General features: G+C 42.2%; 1 protein-coding gene and 1 long non-coding RNA gene across 13 annotated transcripts; both read left to right on the forward strand.

Moving 5' to 3' along the window:
* Window positions 1-3212: 3212 nt before the first annotated feature.
* Window positions 3213-4863, forward strand: LOC125542268 (formin-like protein 14). Its single transcript, XM_048705232.1, has 2 exons — window positions 3213-3506; window positions 3588-4863. The coding sequence occupies exon 2, from the start codon at window positions 3929-3931 to the stop codon at window positions 4532-4534; it is 606 nt and encodes a 201-aa protein (XP_048561189.1). The 5' UTR covers window positions 3213-3506; window positions 3588-3928; the 3' UTR covers window positions 4535-4863.
* A 691-nt stretch (window positions 4864-5554) lies between these two features.
* On the forward strand, window positions 5555-12700 carry LOC125542270. Of its 12 annotated transcripts, none has more exons than XR_007297833.1 (10): window positions 5567-5660; window positions 6312-7058; window positions 7231-8387; window positions 9108-9188; window positions 9514-9631; window positions 10235-10357; window positions 10803-10960; window positions 11356-11558; window positions 11698-11819; window positions 12335-12700. It is a non-coding gene; the product is annotated as an uncharacterized LOC125542270 (long non-coding RNA). The 12 variants fall into 12 exon arrangements; XR_007297835.1 differs by lacking the exon at window positions 5567-5660 and having other exon boundaries at window positions 6523-6698; window positions 6761-7058; XR_007297832.1 differs by lacking the exon at window positions 5567-5660 and having other exon boundaries at window positions 6524-6698; window positions 6771-7058.
* The last annotated feature ends 3616 nt before the right edge of the window (window positions 12701-16316 follow it).

The raw sequence follows: 16316 nt of genomic DNA on the forward strand, positions 1-16316 counted from the left end.
GGGTCGACGAGATCCAGCAGGAGCTCCAGGACGCGGTGAAGAAGTGTGAGGCTTTGGAGCGCAAAGCGTCGGCTCGAGAGGCTGAACTTACCAAGGCTCGCCAGAGCGCGGAGGCCGCACAGAATGAGGCCCGGGGAGCTCTTCAGGAGATCCAGGAGGCCAAGAAGATCGTAACGGGTAAGGCTTTTAACATGCAAAGCAAGTATGCGGAGAAGAAGTACCTTTTACTAATCCGGATTCAGAGTTGCCCAGGGGCTTTTGCGGATCTGCCACGCAGCGTGTCGGATGCTGCGGAGTTCTTCCGAGCCGGAGAAGGGAATTCCACGGAGAAGCTGTTCTGGTCGCAATATGCTATGCCAGAACATTCGATGCCCTTTGCCGATTAACTGAAGCAGTTGGTCGAGCTGCACAGGGTGGCCGAACTGGCCATGAAAGATTTAATAATCCGGATGTGGCCAGCCGAAGCTATACCTAGCAGTTATTTTGGCCTCGTGAAGCGGGTGATGGAGGCTTGTCCGCGGCTAGACATCGTCAAGCGATCAGTCTGCATTGAAGGTGCCCGCATGGCCTTCGCTTGTCATCGATCCATGTGATTTCGTGAGATTGGTCGACAGTGTGCTTTCTCTTAGCCTGACTTTTACCGAGTGCAACACTTGAAAATACCAAAAAAATTAGAAATATTGGAAACAAATCAAAAAAATTAGGATTTACTATTAGATATGGTTTACTTCATGTGCAAATTAGAGTGCTGCCATTTTATATCCATTCTTTACTCAAAGAAAATGAAAAACATTTTTTTCAAAGGCATCAATGTTCATACACGATGGCCCGTTTTGTGAAGGAATTGTTTTTATATTAGTTATATTGAAAGTTTGATATTTTTCCTCACAACTAGTACACATGAAAGGACACCATGCGAAAGGATTGCATTTTTTAAAACTTGTATTCTTTTTCTTTCATTTTTTCCAAAACGTCTCAAAATGGTCAATATGGCTATTCATAACAAGAGGTTGAATCTCTCAAAACTCAAAGTGGTTCTCTCATATAATGACTACTTGTGTACCTAAAAATATTTTTTTGCTAATTTTTATGATTGAGCTATCACACATTTGCGGTTCAAATTTGAATTACTTTCAGAAAATCGACATAAAGTCATTTAAATGTGCGAAAGTAGCTAGAAAACTAGAAAATCCATGAAACTTATGAATTGTGCATAAAAGATGGTATACTTACTGCGATAATTGGATTGGTGCCATTTTGCACCCTGATTTTTGTACTTGCTTCACAAAAAACACCCATTTTTGAGACTTAGAAAATGAAAAAATGATTTTTATATAAAAAAATAGGAAACTCTATTTGGCAATATTGTTCGTAATGTCAAGATGCACCTATGTGTCTAATTTGGGAACATTACAATAAACTATGCAATGAATATGATCATCACCTTGGTCCTTTGATTTGAACGTAATGAAGGTTCATACACGATAACCCGTTTTGTGAAAGATTTTTTTTCAAATTTGTTATATTGAAAGTCTGGTATTTTTCCTCTTAACTAGTGTACATAAAAGGACTCCATGTGAAAGGATTGCATTTTTTAAACCTATATTCCTTTTCTTTCATTTTTTCCAAAACGGGTCAAAATGCTCAACATGGCTATTTATAACAAGAGGTTGAATCTCTCAAAACTCTAAGTGGTTCTCCCATATAATGACTACTTGTGCACCTAAAAAGATTTTTTGCTAAATTTTCTGGCAGAGCTATCACACACTTGCAGTTCAAATTTGATTTACTTTTGTAAAATTGACATAAAGTCATTTAAATGTGCGAAAGTAGCTAGAAAACTAGAAAATCCATGAAACTTGTGAATTGTGCATAAAATATGGTCTACTTACTGTGATAATTGGAGTGGTGCCATTTTGCACCCTGATTTTTGTACCTGCTTTACAAAAAACACCCATTTTAACACTTAGAAAATGAAAAAAAAATTGAGTTTTGTATAAAAAACTAGGAAACCCTATTTGGCAACATTGTTTGTAATGTCAAGATGCACCTATATATGTATCTAATTTGGGAACATTATAATAAACTATGCAATGAATATGACCATCACCTTGGTCCTTTGACTTGAAAGCCATGCATGTTCATACACGATAGCCCGTTTTGTGAAGGATTTTTTTTTTCAAATTAGTTATGTTGAAAGTTTGGTATTTTTCCTCTTAACTAGTGCCATAAAATGACTCCATGCAAAATGATTGCATATTTTAAACTTGTATTCTTTTTTCTTTCATCTTTTCCAAAACTTGGTCAAAATGGTAGACATGGCTATTTATCACAAGAGGTTGAATCTATCAAAACTCTAAGTGGTTCTCCCATATAATGACTACTTGTGTACCTAAAAATATTTTTTGCTAATTTTTAGGACTGAGCTATCAGACACTTGCAGTTCAAATTTGAATTACTTTAGAAAAATTGACATAAAGTCATTCAAATGTGCGAAAGTAACTATAAAACTAGAAAATCAATGAAACTTGGTACTTGTGCATAAAACATGGTCTACTTACTGTGATAATTGGAGTGGTGCCATTTTGCACCCTGATTTTTATACTTGCTTCACAAAAAACACCCATTTTTGACACTTAGAAAATTAAAATTGATTTTTTGTACATAAAAGTAGGAAATTTTATTTGGCAACATTGTTTGTAATGTCAACATGCACCTATGTGTCTAATTTGGGACCATTATAATAAACCATGCAATGAATATGGCCATCACGTTGGTCATTTGAGATTATATTAATATTTGGCATGCCAAAAAGTGCAATTAACACTACGGAAATTGGAGATTTGCCGTCAGTACTGTTCTTTGCCGTCAGCATTTAGTCGGACCAGACGGCAAAGACAAACTTTGCCAACAGCGGCTGAAGGCAAAGAACAACTGACGGCAAATCCATACTTTGCCGTCTGTAAAAAAAATAGACGACAAAGATTCTTTGCCATATGAGATTCTTTTTTACAGACGACAAAGAGCTCTTTTTGCCGTCTATAAAAAAAATTATAGACAGCAAAAACTTTGCCGTCTGCGATTTATTTTACAGACTGCAAAGAGAGCTCTTTGCCGTCTGTAAAAACAGACCGCAGACGGCGAAGAAAAAGCATCCCACGGATCTGGGGCACGATCTGGGACGCCCCACCCACCCATCCCACCAGTCCCTCTCTCTCTCTTATCCCCAAGCCCCACCACAATCTCTCTCCCACGCCCGACCCCATCTCTCCCTCGATCCCTTCTCTGCCGCACACACTCCGCCTGGTCCCTGCTCGTCAACCGCCGCCGCCCTTCAACACGGCAGGTCCTCTGGCATGCGGAGGGCGCCGTGGCCGGCGACGATGGCGCCGCCGACGAGCATCCCAGAGATGATGGCGCCGTGGCCGCGAAGAAGAAGGCCCAGGGGCTGCTCTCCTTCCTCGTGGCACCCGGATGAGGTTTGAGGCGGCGGGCGACGAGATCTGGTAGGCTTCCTGGGCGCAAGAAGTTCGTCTTACCCTGGATGTGATATTGGTTTAACTCTGCCCTGTACTTGTCCAATCCAGGGGCTCCATGGCGCCATGGTCAACTCCGCCGGAAGACCACCATTCACCTCGTCTAGCTCGACGCCCGTGCTCGGATCTGGATGCTGGCAAGGGCCAGTTCGTCCGTTTTGTAATCGTTTTTTTGTTGTTTGGTCTGTTCGTTGTTCTTATAAATGGAGAACATTATATTGTGTAAATACTGTGATGATCTCTATTCCTAATGGAGCAGTTAGTAGTCTCCGTCGGTCAATTTTCGTCCCATCTCCATTGATTTTTTTTCGTCCTAAAAAAATCTACGAAATTTCTTAGGTTAACCAGGGACAGCTTCCACCACTGTTTTTTTCAATATAACCGGTACAGGGATGAGAAAAGAGAAAAAAAAGCCCAGCCTTTGCACGACCTTCCTCCTCGATCCCATCTCGACCTCCGTCCCGCCGCCACCTCCTGCCCCGCCCAGCCTCACCGCGCGCCGCCCGCCGCCGACGCTCCGCCCACCGCAGCCGCGCCCGCACCCATCTCCCATCGATGCGCCACCATCTCCTGTATCCATGCTCCGCCGTCTGAATCCCGCCGTCGAGTCTGTCCCGCTCGCCGTGGCCAATGATCGCATCGACCGGGACCGCTTCCCTCCCCAAACGGCGGCGATGACGGAAGGCGCCGCCCAGCTCCTGACCGACGGAGTCGCCGGGTTACCGCTCCTCGGGGCCAGCCCCTCCCCCGTGTCGGGTCGCGCATCGGCTTGGAGGCCCCTCGGGGCTGCCGCCGGTGCGGGAGTCCTGCACGGCCGTGAGGACTGGGGACCAAGCGGCGGGGCCCGTGTCACGCTCCTGTTGAGGGCTTGCTGGGGTTGGCCGGGATCTGAGCCGCCGTCGATGGATTTCTTGCAGGTTGGCTACATGTTGCTTCGGATTTGGTACTATCCCCATCTCCCTCTTTCCCTCTCCCTCGGTGTGGACGCACGCACCTAAACCCAAAACCTGAACTGAATCAGTCGAGCGCTCGTTGCCGGATCGTTGTACCATCGTCCCTGTCGCCGTCGCATCAGTTCCACACCGCTACAGCGCTGCCTACCCCCGCCACTCCATTGGCTTGGATTTGTTTGTGGCATGGGCTGGGAACTGTACGGTGTTGTCTGATGCATGTTCCGCACTGGGAGGTTTGGTCGGCTGACGCTAGGTATGAGCAGCTCTTGAGCCTGATTGCTGGATGTGGGCACGCATGCATGTATACTCCTCAACTTGCACTGCTTATACAACACATTGCCTGTACACCACAGCCATGGACAGGCGGACGTGCTCCTACTCCTCACAAGGCACCCACATTCTTTATTAGCAAGCCAATCCAAAACTTCAGCATGCATTTTTTTTAAAGGACAACTAAGTATCTTTGTTAGTAACATCTTTGTCAGAAATTAGAAAAACGCCAGTGCATTAGTTGAGCTAATCAGCTAGCTTCATCTCTTGGATTATGAATTGATAGTATGGCACATGTTGTATCGTTATAAGCAATTTTTGTTAGGAGGTAAGATTTTAGTGTCGTACTCGACCATGACAAGCAGCAGCTCGGGAAGCCTTTGCAATTCATGTATTTACAACATTTACAGTTCATGTATTTACTGTCATGCATTGCACCTTCATGGTTTTTGTTGTACTTCTGCATTTGCAACATTTACAGCTTAATGCAATCAGGAATTGGTTATAGATTTCATGTGATTTAATTTCTGAATGTTAACAACAGTGACAACTTGTGACTTTCGTAAGTTTTATTTCCATTGAGATAGAGCGGGCAATGGATCGTGAGATGGAATGAAATTATAAGCAAATTGATCTGGCCATCTCTGGTTGTCAGGGAATCCATGTGATCTGTTCTACTTTGACTTGGAGTGTACAGCTATGATATTGTACGTGATGAGTTTTTTTTTGATTCTGCTACTAGAGGTCAGTCAAAGGTGGTAATTATTAGTGGCAAAAAAAGAGGCGGTGATTATTACAATCTTTATTTGCAAAAAATGAGACTGAAACAATGCTAATTGCGTATGTTTGGTACTTGTAAGAAGGCTATGAAGGAAGTGTTCTTCCCTTATTTTTTATGAAGGTAAGGTTGTTCTTGGATTCCTGCTGCTCTAGATTGCTTGGCTGCTCTAATTTATCACTTCATGGCCTTATGCTCCACCATTATCTTTGAACACTTGATACTTATTTACTTTTCTTCGTTGGCTTCTTTTTGATAGTCATCTGATTTAAAAATGCTAGCATATGCCATTTTAGTATCTTTCAGTTTCAGCAAACATGTTGGATTATCTTGACATATGTTGGCATTGACAAGATAATATAGATTGTGACTATTAATTACAATGTTCACGCTCCGTCCTATTTAAATTCCTATTTGGATGGAAGTCAACACACTAAGAACTGTATGCTTGATGAATGATGTTCACAGCAATTACTCGAATTTCTTGGTTTCCGCGGTATAGTTATGCAGGTTAAGTTCTGTTTGCTCTTGCATTCACTTGTGCAGACTGATGGTTAATTGTGAACTATGTATATTCTGTAGGTTCTTCTTAGTGAGATCAAACTAAGCACAATCGTATTTTCTCGAATTATACACATGCTATGATTTTCATGCTCTCTGTAGTAATTATGTTGAATTCTCATAATTCCTTTTGCATTATTATGCGAAACAATTTGTATGGCTAAAAACATACTAAATAATCCCATCTCCCCGTGTCGTCCCGATTTGTTCCAGCTGGGCACTGCCTCGGCTGCAAAGCGTGTGTTGTCCCATGAAGCAGGCCCTCCTTTGCAAGGCCGACGAGGATAGCTTCAACTTCGCCGCCTATTCTGGTCGATGATGTCATCTCTACTCCTAATGGAGCAGTTGATAGTCTCCGCCGGTTAATTTTCGTCCCACCATTTTCGTCCGTTTTTTTCGTAGGTTAACCTTGGTAGATTTTTTTTTGTTCCGTCCACCAAGTCCCCTCCGTTGGTTTTACGGTCGCGACAGATCCGGTGGACTCCCCTCGAGATCCCCAGATCTCACACCGCCACCGCCGGTGCCTCCTCCTCTGGCGACGTGGCGAACGAGAGCAGGGCCGCAGCAGGGGTGGCTGCCTCGTGCCCCCGATGTCCAGGAGTACGTCTAAGATCGTCATGTTTTCTTCCCCATCGAGTTCGCCTGTTGACTGGTTCGCGAAGGTTTCGGCAGATCCGTTTTCGCCCTGGATGTGAGTCGCGTACCGGCGACTCTGGCGGTCCGACCTCGTGTGCGTCGTCCTCACCATCAACCCCAAGTCCCTCCTCCAGTGGACCATTGAACTCCACAACCAATTTCTTCGACGCTGTCATGCAGGTTCGAGTCCACACAGTGAGGAGATTGATTCATGCGTGCTTGTTTCAGTCCAGATCTCTAAATAAATGTTCCGAACGAGGAAGGTATGGGAGATTGGCAGTGTCAAGCATGTGTTTCCTTACGTCTTCTTCTGTACTCCAGCTGGTACAACTTCCTGTACTTTCTCATATTTTTTTGGTTAATTGTGATATGTATTTATTTCAGCTCACACCTCAGTTCCAGTGACCATTAGAGTCTGACTTCTGTTCTCTTATTGCATATTCCTCAGTTCCAGTAACCATTAGAGTCTGACTTCTATTCTCTTATTGCATATTAGGGTTGTAGTTTTTGATACTACTCCTACAGGGCATACTTTAGGGTTGCTGCAGTTCCGATTAACACTTGAGAAGAAAAATGATGCGAGTAAAGAATAGCTTCAGTGGTCTATTGAATCAGGTGTTCCTTAATCTTGATAAATTCCAATCTATTGGGAAGCTATGATTGTTTTCATGTGTATTCCCACCGCCGTGTTGCTTTTATTCTGATTTTAACTCTGAAGAACCAACATATTATGCATCTGTTCATTCCAACATGACAATACACTGTATAATTTACGAAAGAAGATGGGCATGATAGTCTGTTCTTGGTTCATTAGAACATGGCCTACCAAAATGTTGAGGAATTAACGGCATCCTGAATAAAAGATGATTCCTTAATTGTTTGATTTGTTGAGTCTTACATATAAATAGATACTGTGATCCATGGAATTCTTCCATTGTTTGTATTGAAGTTAAATGACAATATGCTCTTCATATATACTTTCAATATAGTAGAATATTCATTTGGGATAAATTGACTTGTTCTATTTGAAAGTGCTGCACCGGCACTAATAAACAAATCCAATCTCATGTCATCTATTTATTCTGACAATGGTGCCATGTAGACTAGGAATTAGAAAAAAAAACAAGTACTAGGATACATTGCAAACTATGGAACGAAATAAACCTACTTGAAAAGGCCTCAGCAGTTCTACGCATGAGTCGGGTAATGCAGCATTATAGGATGATCCATTCATATGCAGACAAAGGCTTCAATTTTGATTTCCATTCAGTTTCGTTCGAATATTGATTTTTCTTTAGTTTAGATCAGCTACGATTTAGGTACTACAGTTGTATAGGATGATCCACTGCCATTCATACAGAGGTTCCAGTCTTGATTATGTTTCAGTTGAATTCAGTTTTTCGAGTCAGCCCATCTCAGCTCTATGTGACATTTATAAGATGACTCCATAAAATTCACAAAAGACGGTATTTTTTCCCATCTCAGCCCCAACTGTTGCTTTCTTTGAGGTTTGGTCGTCTAAGTAGCTTTGCGGTGTTTTGGCCGGTGCAGGCTGGAGGACCCTGACTCGAAGGAGACGACAGAGTTCATGGCGAGCGAGGCGGACTTGGCCGAGTCCATGCTTTCCTGGTTAGGGAGAGCCTCCAACACAAGGTCATGTGTTGCTTCTCTCCTCTATTTGGATTTTATTAATTGGTGTCTTTTTTACTGATTCCTTCGCTATTGCTGTGCGCTCCTAGGTTTAGTCCATGTCTCTCTAGATTACTTCTATTTCGTACGGATGGTCTTGAGTTTGCACAATTCCGGGATGTCAGCTCGCCGCACATGTGATACTTATTGTTAATAGTTATAGAATTCCCTGGGTGTTCTTTGTTATTTTTGTGCACAGAAGTTGTTTGTTTCTTTGTCCGAGCCAATTTCAGTTACAAATCCCCGAGTTAAAGTACATGTGGCTAACAACATTGCAGATGAAGCTCTCGTCTTTGACAAGTTTGACATGTGCTAAGAGTTTTTCGCTGGTTGATATCCTGCACCTAGATATGTTTATAGACTCATAGATAGAATATCCTTTCTTATTTATAGTGGATCTGTTGTTGGTGCCTTACTACAAAGTACTGGTGTTTTGTGGCCACTACTAATGATAATAGCATTCTTTATGCTAAGCTGCAGATAAAATATTGAAGGGTGGAAGTCTGTTAATCATTCGATTAGCCAATTTTTGTTATTTAGCAATCAGTTTAACTCATACAATTAAAGTCTGATTGTTGTAGTAAATAATGTTGCTAAGAACTTCAAGGTACCGCGTTTTTCCAATTGTTGCCACTTGGCAAAAAATTATTATTTTAGAAGTAACTAGTTTAAAAATTGTTGTAGCCCGTAGCAACGCACGGGCGTTCTCCTCTCGATTCTCCGTTGTGCGACGTCGCAACTTCTTCTCCAACTCTGCGGGTGTAGGTAAGCCACCGCCTTCCTCTCCTGAGCTTTCTCTTGTGCTCTTTGTGTCCACGCCATGGCCATCTTGCCATGCTAGGTTCTACCCTGTCCATGGAAATTTATATGATTGGGCTTGTGGTGATGGTCTGCTATGTCACTGTTTCACACAATGCACGGGCATAATGTATGTGTAGAATTGTAAATGTAACATCTCAATGTCACCACACTATGTTTTTGTATCGATTCTGTACATGAATATTTGTGTGTTTGTTTATTTGTTTTCTATGTGCTTCTATTCTGAATAATGCTACTTGCCTGACTGTCTATTTTTCTATTTTGAATGCAGAGAGAGAGAGAGAGCATCATGACTGCCATGGCTTGAACTATTTTGCTGAGATCCTGGAAAAAATGAATGGTATAATTCTGTTAATTGGGAACCTTGGAATTGATTTTCACCTGAAAAGGTTGGCTATCTCAACCTTCTTAAAAGATTATGTAGCACGTATTTCTCATATGCATGAAACTTAGTTAGATTTGCTTTTTTTAAATCATGGGCCATCCACTGAGTATTATGTTATTTGTTCTTTAGGTGTTTTAATTTAAAAAAATCAGCTCTGCACAAGTAACAACATGGCTGAAAGCCTGTTGCTTTTACTTGCGTTGAGGACAATCTGTAGGACAACCTCCGACCTACTCGCGCCCCATAGTTAGTGTATAACGGCTGGAGAGAAATTATGCTTTTCTTCATTTGGACTATTTGATAGATGCAACAGTTATAAAAAGAAGAATTTTGTAAATCAAAGAGAGATATGCTCTCATGAATTGCTCACCTCTGAAGGTTGAAAACATATGGGCCTGATGAGGCCATTTTCTTTTTAAAATTTCCTCTAGCAACAACTCCATGTATAATCCAGAAATGGATCGTTGCTTATTTGTTTTTGAAAGTGTACAATTTAATTTATGAAAGTGTAATGTTCTCATCTCTATTATGATGTTTCAAGTATACTACTCTCAAGAAGGTTGGAGTCAATGAGGCAGCACATAACTGTGTTTAATGCATTCTTCAGGTTGATCGAGGGTCGGATAATGGACGTAACACAGCTGCTAGAGAAGATATTATAATATGGAAAATAGCAGATGAGGAGGAAGCTGAAGTTGGTAGATCAATTGAGCAAGAGTTGCAGACCCAGGTGCACTTATAATTGAGCTGTTTGTATGAGCAGTGCTACATGCTTCCACTCTGCATCTCTGTAGTTATTTGGCTGAAGGTGTGCAAGAGTTTGAGCTATTAATTATTATGTAGTTTTAAGTTTTAACTTTAGAACTGTGTAAGTTATTCCCTTTACAAATAACTTCTGTAGGTTCTGTATTCTTTGAGGGAAACAAGGTCGAGAATTCGCATTAGTGGTTGACAGTGATAATATAATAAGTTTGCATTTTATACCATCTAGAAGGACTTCACGGAAGTTTGTTAGAGGAATTGCAACATCCATGATCAAATATTATATTTATTATTCCTTTTTGGTTTTAGAGAAGAAAAGTAGCTCAAACCTTCTACTGTCGATTCGCTGTAGTAGAGCAATCGCTGCCTCAAACTTCAGAGAAGATGGGCATGAATGGATGTTTTGGTTGCAGGTTACACCAAGAACAAGTGCCTCAGATCATTCATTTTTCAGGCAGCGGAAGGATCACTCCCCCTCCCCTCGCGTCGCTCACCTGAGGGTGACTCGAGGGTGCCCTCGCCCCGTCCGCCGTGACCACCCCTCTTCGGATCTCACCGCCTCGACCAAAATGTAAGTGTTGTACTTTTGTAGAACAACATTAAGAGGATGTGATATTAGCTAGCTGAATTTTTTCCAACTCCTGCACTAAAAGGATGTAAGTCGCCATCCAAACGATCGAAATACATGAGCTTGTAATATCGTAAGCAATTTGTCTCTCCGGTACATGGTTATCGACGTGTAGATTTTGGTAAGCTTATATTGTCGATCTTCTGGTAAGGTGACCCTTTCAATACTAATACCAGTTTTGTGAGTGCATGCATGTTCTTGTCATCTCAACTAAATCTGGATGGCCAAGTTTCCACATAATGGCCCAAGATTTTCAGTCATACACTATCTGTCACACACCCAGACTTTATGAACATGTGATTTGTCATCTCAATTAATCGACGGTTTTTGCTTGACAGGTGATTTGAGGCAAAGTCTCCGTTTGAAGCAAGGACAATAAAAATGATGGAGCTTTTGGTGCTCAGCACCTTGAAATGGAGGATGCAAGCTGTTACTGCTTGCTCGTTTATTGACTACTTCCTTTGCAAATTCAATGATCATGACACACCCTCCATGCTCGCATTCTCCTGCTCAACTGACCTCATCCTGAGCACAGCTAAGTGTATGAAAGTTAAATCAGATCCCCTTTTTTAGTATTCATTGACCAATGTGTTAAATTAGATCTCACTTTTAGTATCCATGGATCAATGTGTAGAATTTGGCGGCGATCAATTATTAAAGTTTCAGAATTTCGATTGCAGGAGCTGATTTTTTGGTGTTCAGACATTCAGAGATTGCTGGAAGTGTTGCACTTCCTTCATTTGGGGAGCACAAGACTTCAGTTGTCGAAGTGGCTACAACTAATTGCAAGTATATAAACAAGGTAGTGATCAGCTCTGTGTTATTGTTAACTAAATCATTTGCCGGCATCACATGGTAACCCTTCAATGCAATGGTGCCTCTGTGTACAAGAAGAATGAGGTATTTGAATTAAATTGTAGGGAGGCTTTAGATGTATCCGAGAAAAAGCATAGCACCAACTTTTAAAATGGTCCTATGTTTCTATCAGAGCAATGCCATTATCCTGCATACATTTTAAAATGCATTTGAGTTCTAATACATATTGTACATGTACCAAAATTCTTTCCTCTGTTTTCGTTTTTTTTGTCCTTAAATGGCCTCTCATTTTTACTGTCATTTAGAAAGTGAAGTAACATTAATAACTAATAAGTTCTCGCATGTTAGGTTTTCTTGGACGTTGTTGAGAGTGTAAACCTTCTTATGTCTTCTAAAGGGAATTTGTGTACCATCAAATTTTACCTGTCTGTTCTGAGGTTTCTGGTGTCTTCCTATTCAACTATTTGATGTTCATTGTGTATATTTCTTACATTTCTGCAGGGAGTGTTCTATGATGTGACGTGACAGGAAAGATCCTGATGAAGTGCTTCCTTTATGGAATGCCTATCTGAAGTTTGGACTAAGAGACATGCTTTAATTGGCTTAGTAAAAAATACTTGCTAAAGAGAAATAAGATTCAAAGTAGATGTTTTTATTGTAGATTAGGATATGTGTGTTCCGCCACCGGTTCGACTTCTCATATTAGTTCATATATTACTACTTTGCACTATTGTAGAGGGATAATGAGGGATTGAGAGGCTACTACTATTTGTATTGCTGTCGATGCTTGCACAATGCTACTGCTTATTATACTTGGGTATTTATCTTTGGAATAAAAAACAATCATTTTCTCCCTTCAATCAAATAGTCATGACTTAGTTTTACTTACTAACCTCTCTTCATAATTTTTTTTGGATTAAATTTAGCATTTTATAAAGTTGCAAAGAACAGTTCTGACTTTTGTGGGTAGTCAACCAAATTCCGGTTCTTGGTTGAAAGCCCCTTGTCATCGTAGTTTACTCGAAGGCAGCTTCAGATTGATTCTCATACCAAGGGTGCCATCTTTGGAAGCAATTGTTCTAGGTTTTATAAAGAACCATGTTATATTTGCTTGCTTTTTCTTGTATAACCAACAAATATTTGTTGTGATTAGAATTATGAAAACATCGGTGTTCATCACTATTCTTTTTGGACTTGAATAGATATGTCTAAATTACACATAATGTGTATGAGCAAAATAGTATAGTTTGACTTTCATGTCTTTCTTGGTAGTCAACTTTGTACTATGTTGCTGTCTTCATGTCTTTCTCATGGCCTTATTAGTGCATCTCCAATAGATGGTCCAAATTTTGACGGTCCAAAACCGGAGATGTAAAATTTGGACCGCCAAAAAGTGCGTTTTGGAGCTCCGAAAAAAGGCCAACTCCAATAGATGGTCCAAATTCATGGTCCAAAAGAGCAACTCCAATAGATGGTCCAAATTCATGATCCAAAACCGGCCAGCAGCCGCGCGGCTGTTGTTCAGCCGTTGTCCAGCCACTGTACAGCCGCACATATTGCATAAGAGCATCTTTTAAAACAACATAAAACAATTTCATGTCCACAACATTAAATTATTACATAGTTTTTCAGACCCAGGAGATGAAATGCAACACAAATACAACATAGTTTTGCACAATACAACATACTTTTGAACAAACAAATAATGAATCTATGCGGATCTTTCGCCATGCCATTTCCAATGCTCTTCCATCAAATCTTTCTGAGTTGGTCATGCACATCGCTGTCTCTAATCTCGTTGTACACCTTCATGAAACGTCTGATGCGTTGTTCTTTTCGTATGGGGTTAACAGGAATGCCCATCAAGTGATAGAAGTTGTAATCTAAATCTTTTCCACACTCGTTCTCAATGATCATGTTATGCATGATCACGCAAGCGGTCATGATGTACCAAAGGATCTTTTGATCCCAAAATCTAGCTGGTCCTCGCACAATAGCAAATTGGGATTGCAAAATCCCAAATGCCCTCTGAACTTCTTTTCTAGCCGCCGCTTGTGCATTATGAAAGACAAGTTCTTTCTTACCTTGAGGTGTTGCAACCGGCTTGACGAATGTACTCCACCTCGGGTAGATCCCATCTGCAAGATAGTACCCATAGTTATAGGTGCGGCCATTTGCTTCGAAGGTCACCGGTGGTGCTTCTCCATTTGCTAAGTTGGCAAAGAGAGGTGACCGGTTGAGCACGTTGATGTCGTTGCAAGAACCGGGCATACCAAAATATGCATGCCAAATCCATGTTTCATAATTAGCAACTGCCTCAAGAATGATAGTGGCATCCTTCCCATGACCCTTGAATTGTCCATGTCATGCTTTTGGACAATTCTTCCGTTTCCAATGCATGCAATCTACAGACCCGAGCATACCTGGAAACCCTTGAGCTTTGTTCATCTCCAAAAGCCTCTGAGTGTCCTGAGCATTGGGTGCTCTCAAGTACTGTGGACCGAACACTTCTACCATAGTTATTGCAAATTGCTTGACATAGAAGATATAAGTGCTCTCTGCCATCGCCAAGTTGTCATCAATGTAATCTGCCGGAACACCATATGCCATAATGCGCAAAGCTCATTTTTTCGTCCTAAAAAAAATTATGCTTTTCATAATGCTTTTCTTCCAACCTACTCGCGCCCCATAGTTAGTGTATAACGGCTGGAGAGAAATTATACTTTTCTTCATTTGGACTATTTGATAGATGCAACAGTTATAAAAAGAAGAATTTTGTAAATCAAAGAGAGATATGCTCTCATGAATTGCTCACCTCTGAAGGTTGAAAACATATGGGCCTGATGAGGCCATTTTCTTTTTAAAATTTCCTCTAGCAACAACTCCGTGTATAATCCAGAAATGGATCGTTGCTTATTTGTTTTTGAAAGTGTACAATTTAATTTATGAAAGCTCAATGCTATGGCCAAGCAACCCCGCACAGTTCCTTCTCTGCTCGAAGACTGGGTTATGCTGCTTCACTTCATTGCAAATGCGAAAGAACAAGTCCTTCGACATTCTGAAACGGCGTCGAAAGTAATTCTCCGGAAAGACAGGTGATGATGCAAAGTAGTTGCGCACCAACCGTTTGTGCGCATCAATCCGTTCTCTCCGAATGAACGCACAACCATAAGCGGAACCACCGTGCTTCGGTTTCTTCCTCTTGTGCATGGCCACTAGCATAGCAATCTCCTCTTCTTCATGGAAATCAAATTCCTCGTCCGACAATGAATCATCCACGAAAGAGGAGTCAACCGAGCTCATCTACAATGCACACGACCACCTTCAAGCATACTATCCAATCCCGAGTTAAATCATCAAGTTTTGTCATTTTTTTACCTTGAGGAATTCCGTCGAACACCTTGTGCGCGCGGTGGAGGAAGATGGCCGCCGGTTGGATTGGCTGCTGATAACGGCTGCGGACGGCTCCGGACGGCGGCGGTGATAACAAAAGAGGTTGGAGGCCGGCCAAGAGGAGCTCGACGGGCGGCGAAGACAAATTCGGCAGCCGGGCGGAGGGATTGGTGCGGCGGTCATCGTGCGGCCGGTGCAACGTCCGTGGACAAGCTCACGGCCGACGGGAGCAGGTCGGCGGCAGCCCGAGACCCCGTGGAGGCCTACCGCGGCAGCCGGACCGCCGGAGGGGCCGAATCCCGCGCCGACTGCCTCCCGATTCGGCGGTGTCCGGGCGACGGTGGCGGCGGAGGGCGGCGGCGGGGATGTGGGGTGGTGACGCGGGCGACGGCGAGGTTTTGGGCGGTCGCGGAAGCGGATTCCGGCCGGCGGGTCGCGGGCGGGTGGACGGGCGCGGGGGGAACAGAAATGAAGTGGCGGTTGGGCGTTCGCGGGCGGCGGCTGGTTTTGGACCAGATGCATCTCGTGATGTATATTTGCATCGCGAGATGTTGGATTTTACATCACGAGGAGGCCGCGGTCCAATTTTTTTTACATATGGACCGTCTGTTAGAGCAGCGTTTTTTGCCTCAGAGGGTCCAAAAGTTAGGTACTTTTACATTTGGACCGTCTATTGGAGATGCTTTTAAAGATCTCTGGTTGATATTTTTGTAGCACATTTCTTACAAGATCTCCTGTAAGGCTATAATTTTAAATTCAAAAAGCATTTTTGGTTGGGATAAGGAAGGAAGAAAGAAAAGGATAGCGCTTTAACGGTAAGTCACCGATATAGCCCGTGGCAACGCACGGGCGTTTTACTAGTGGATATAGTATGTAAATAGAATATTTCTGTCTTATAAAAATCCGTTCACTCGTCATAGCTATGACAGATTTTCCATATGCCTTCGGCCATCTACGGCCTCTGCACTTGTAGTGTTGTTTTATTTTTTTTAATAAAAATATTTGCTTTGCCGTCTGGGCATACAAGGAAGACAGCAAAGACATAGCGTAACTGACGGCAAAGTACTTGACGCCGTCCGTCAACGCAACC

This window comes from Triticum urartu, chromosome 3 (genome assembly GCF_003073215.2).
Source record: "Triticum urartu cultivar G1812 chromosome 3, Tu2.1, whole genome shotgun sequence".
Taxonomy (NCBI): Eukaryota; Viridiplantae; Streptophyta; class Magnoliopsida; order Poales; family Poaceae; genus Triticum; species Triticum urartu.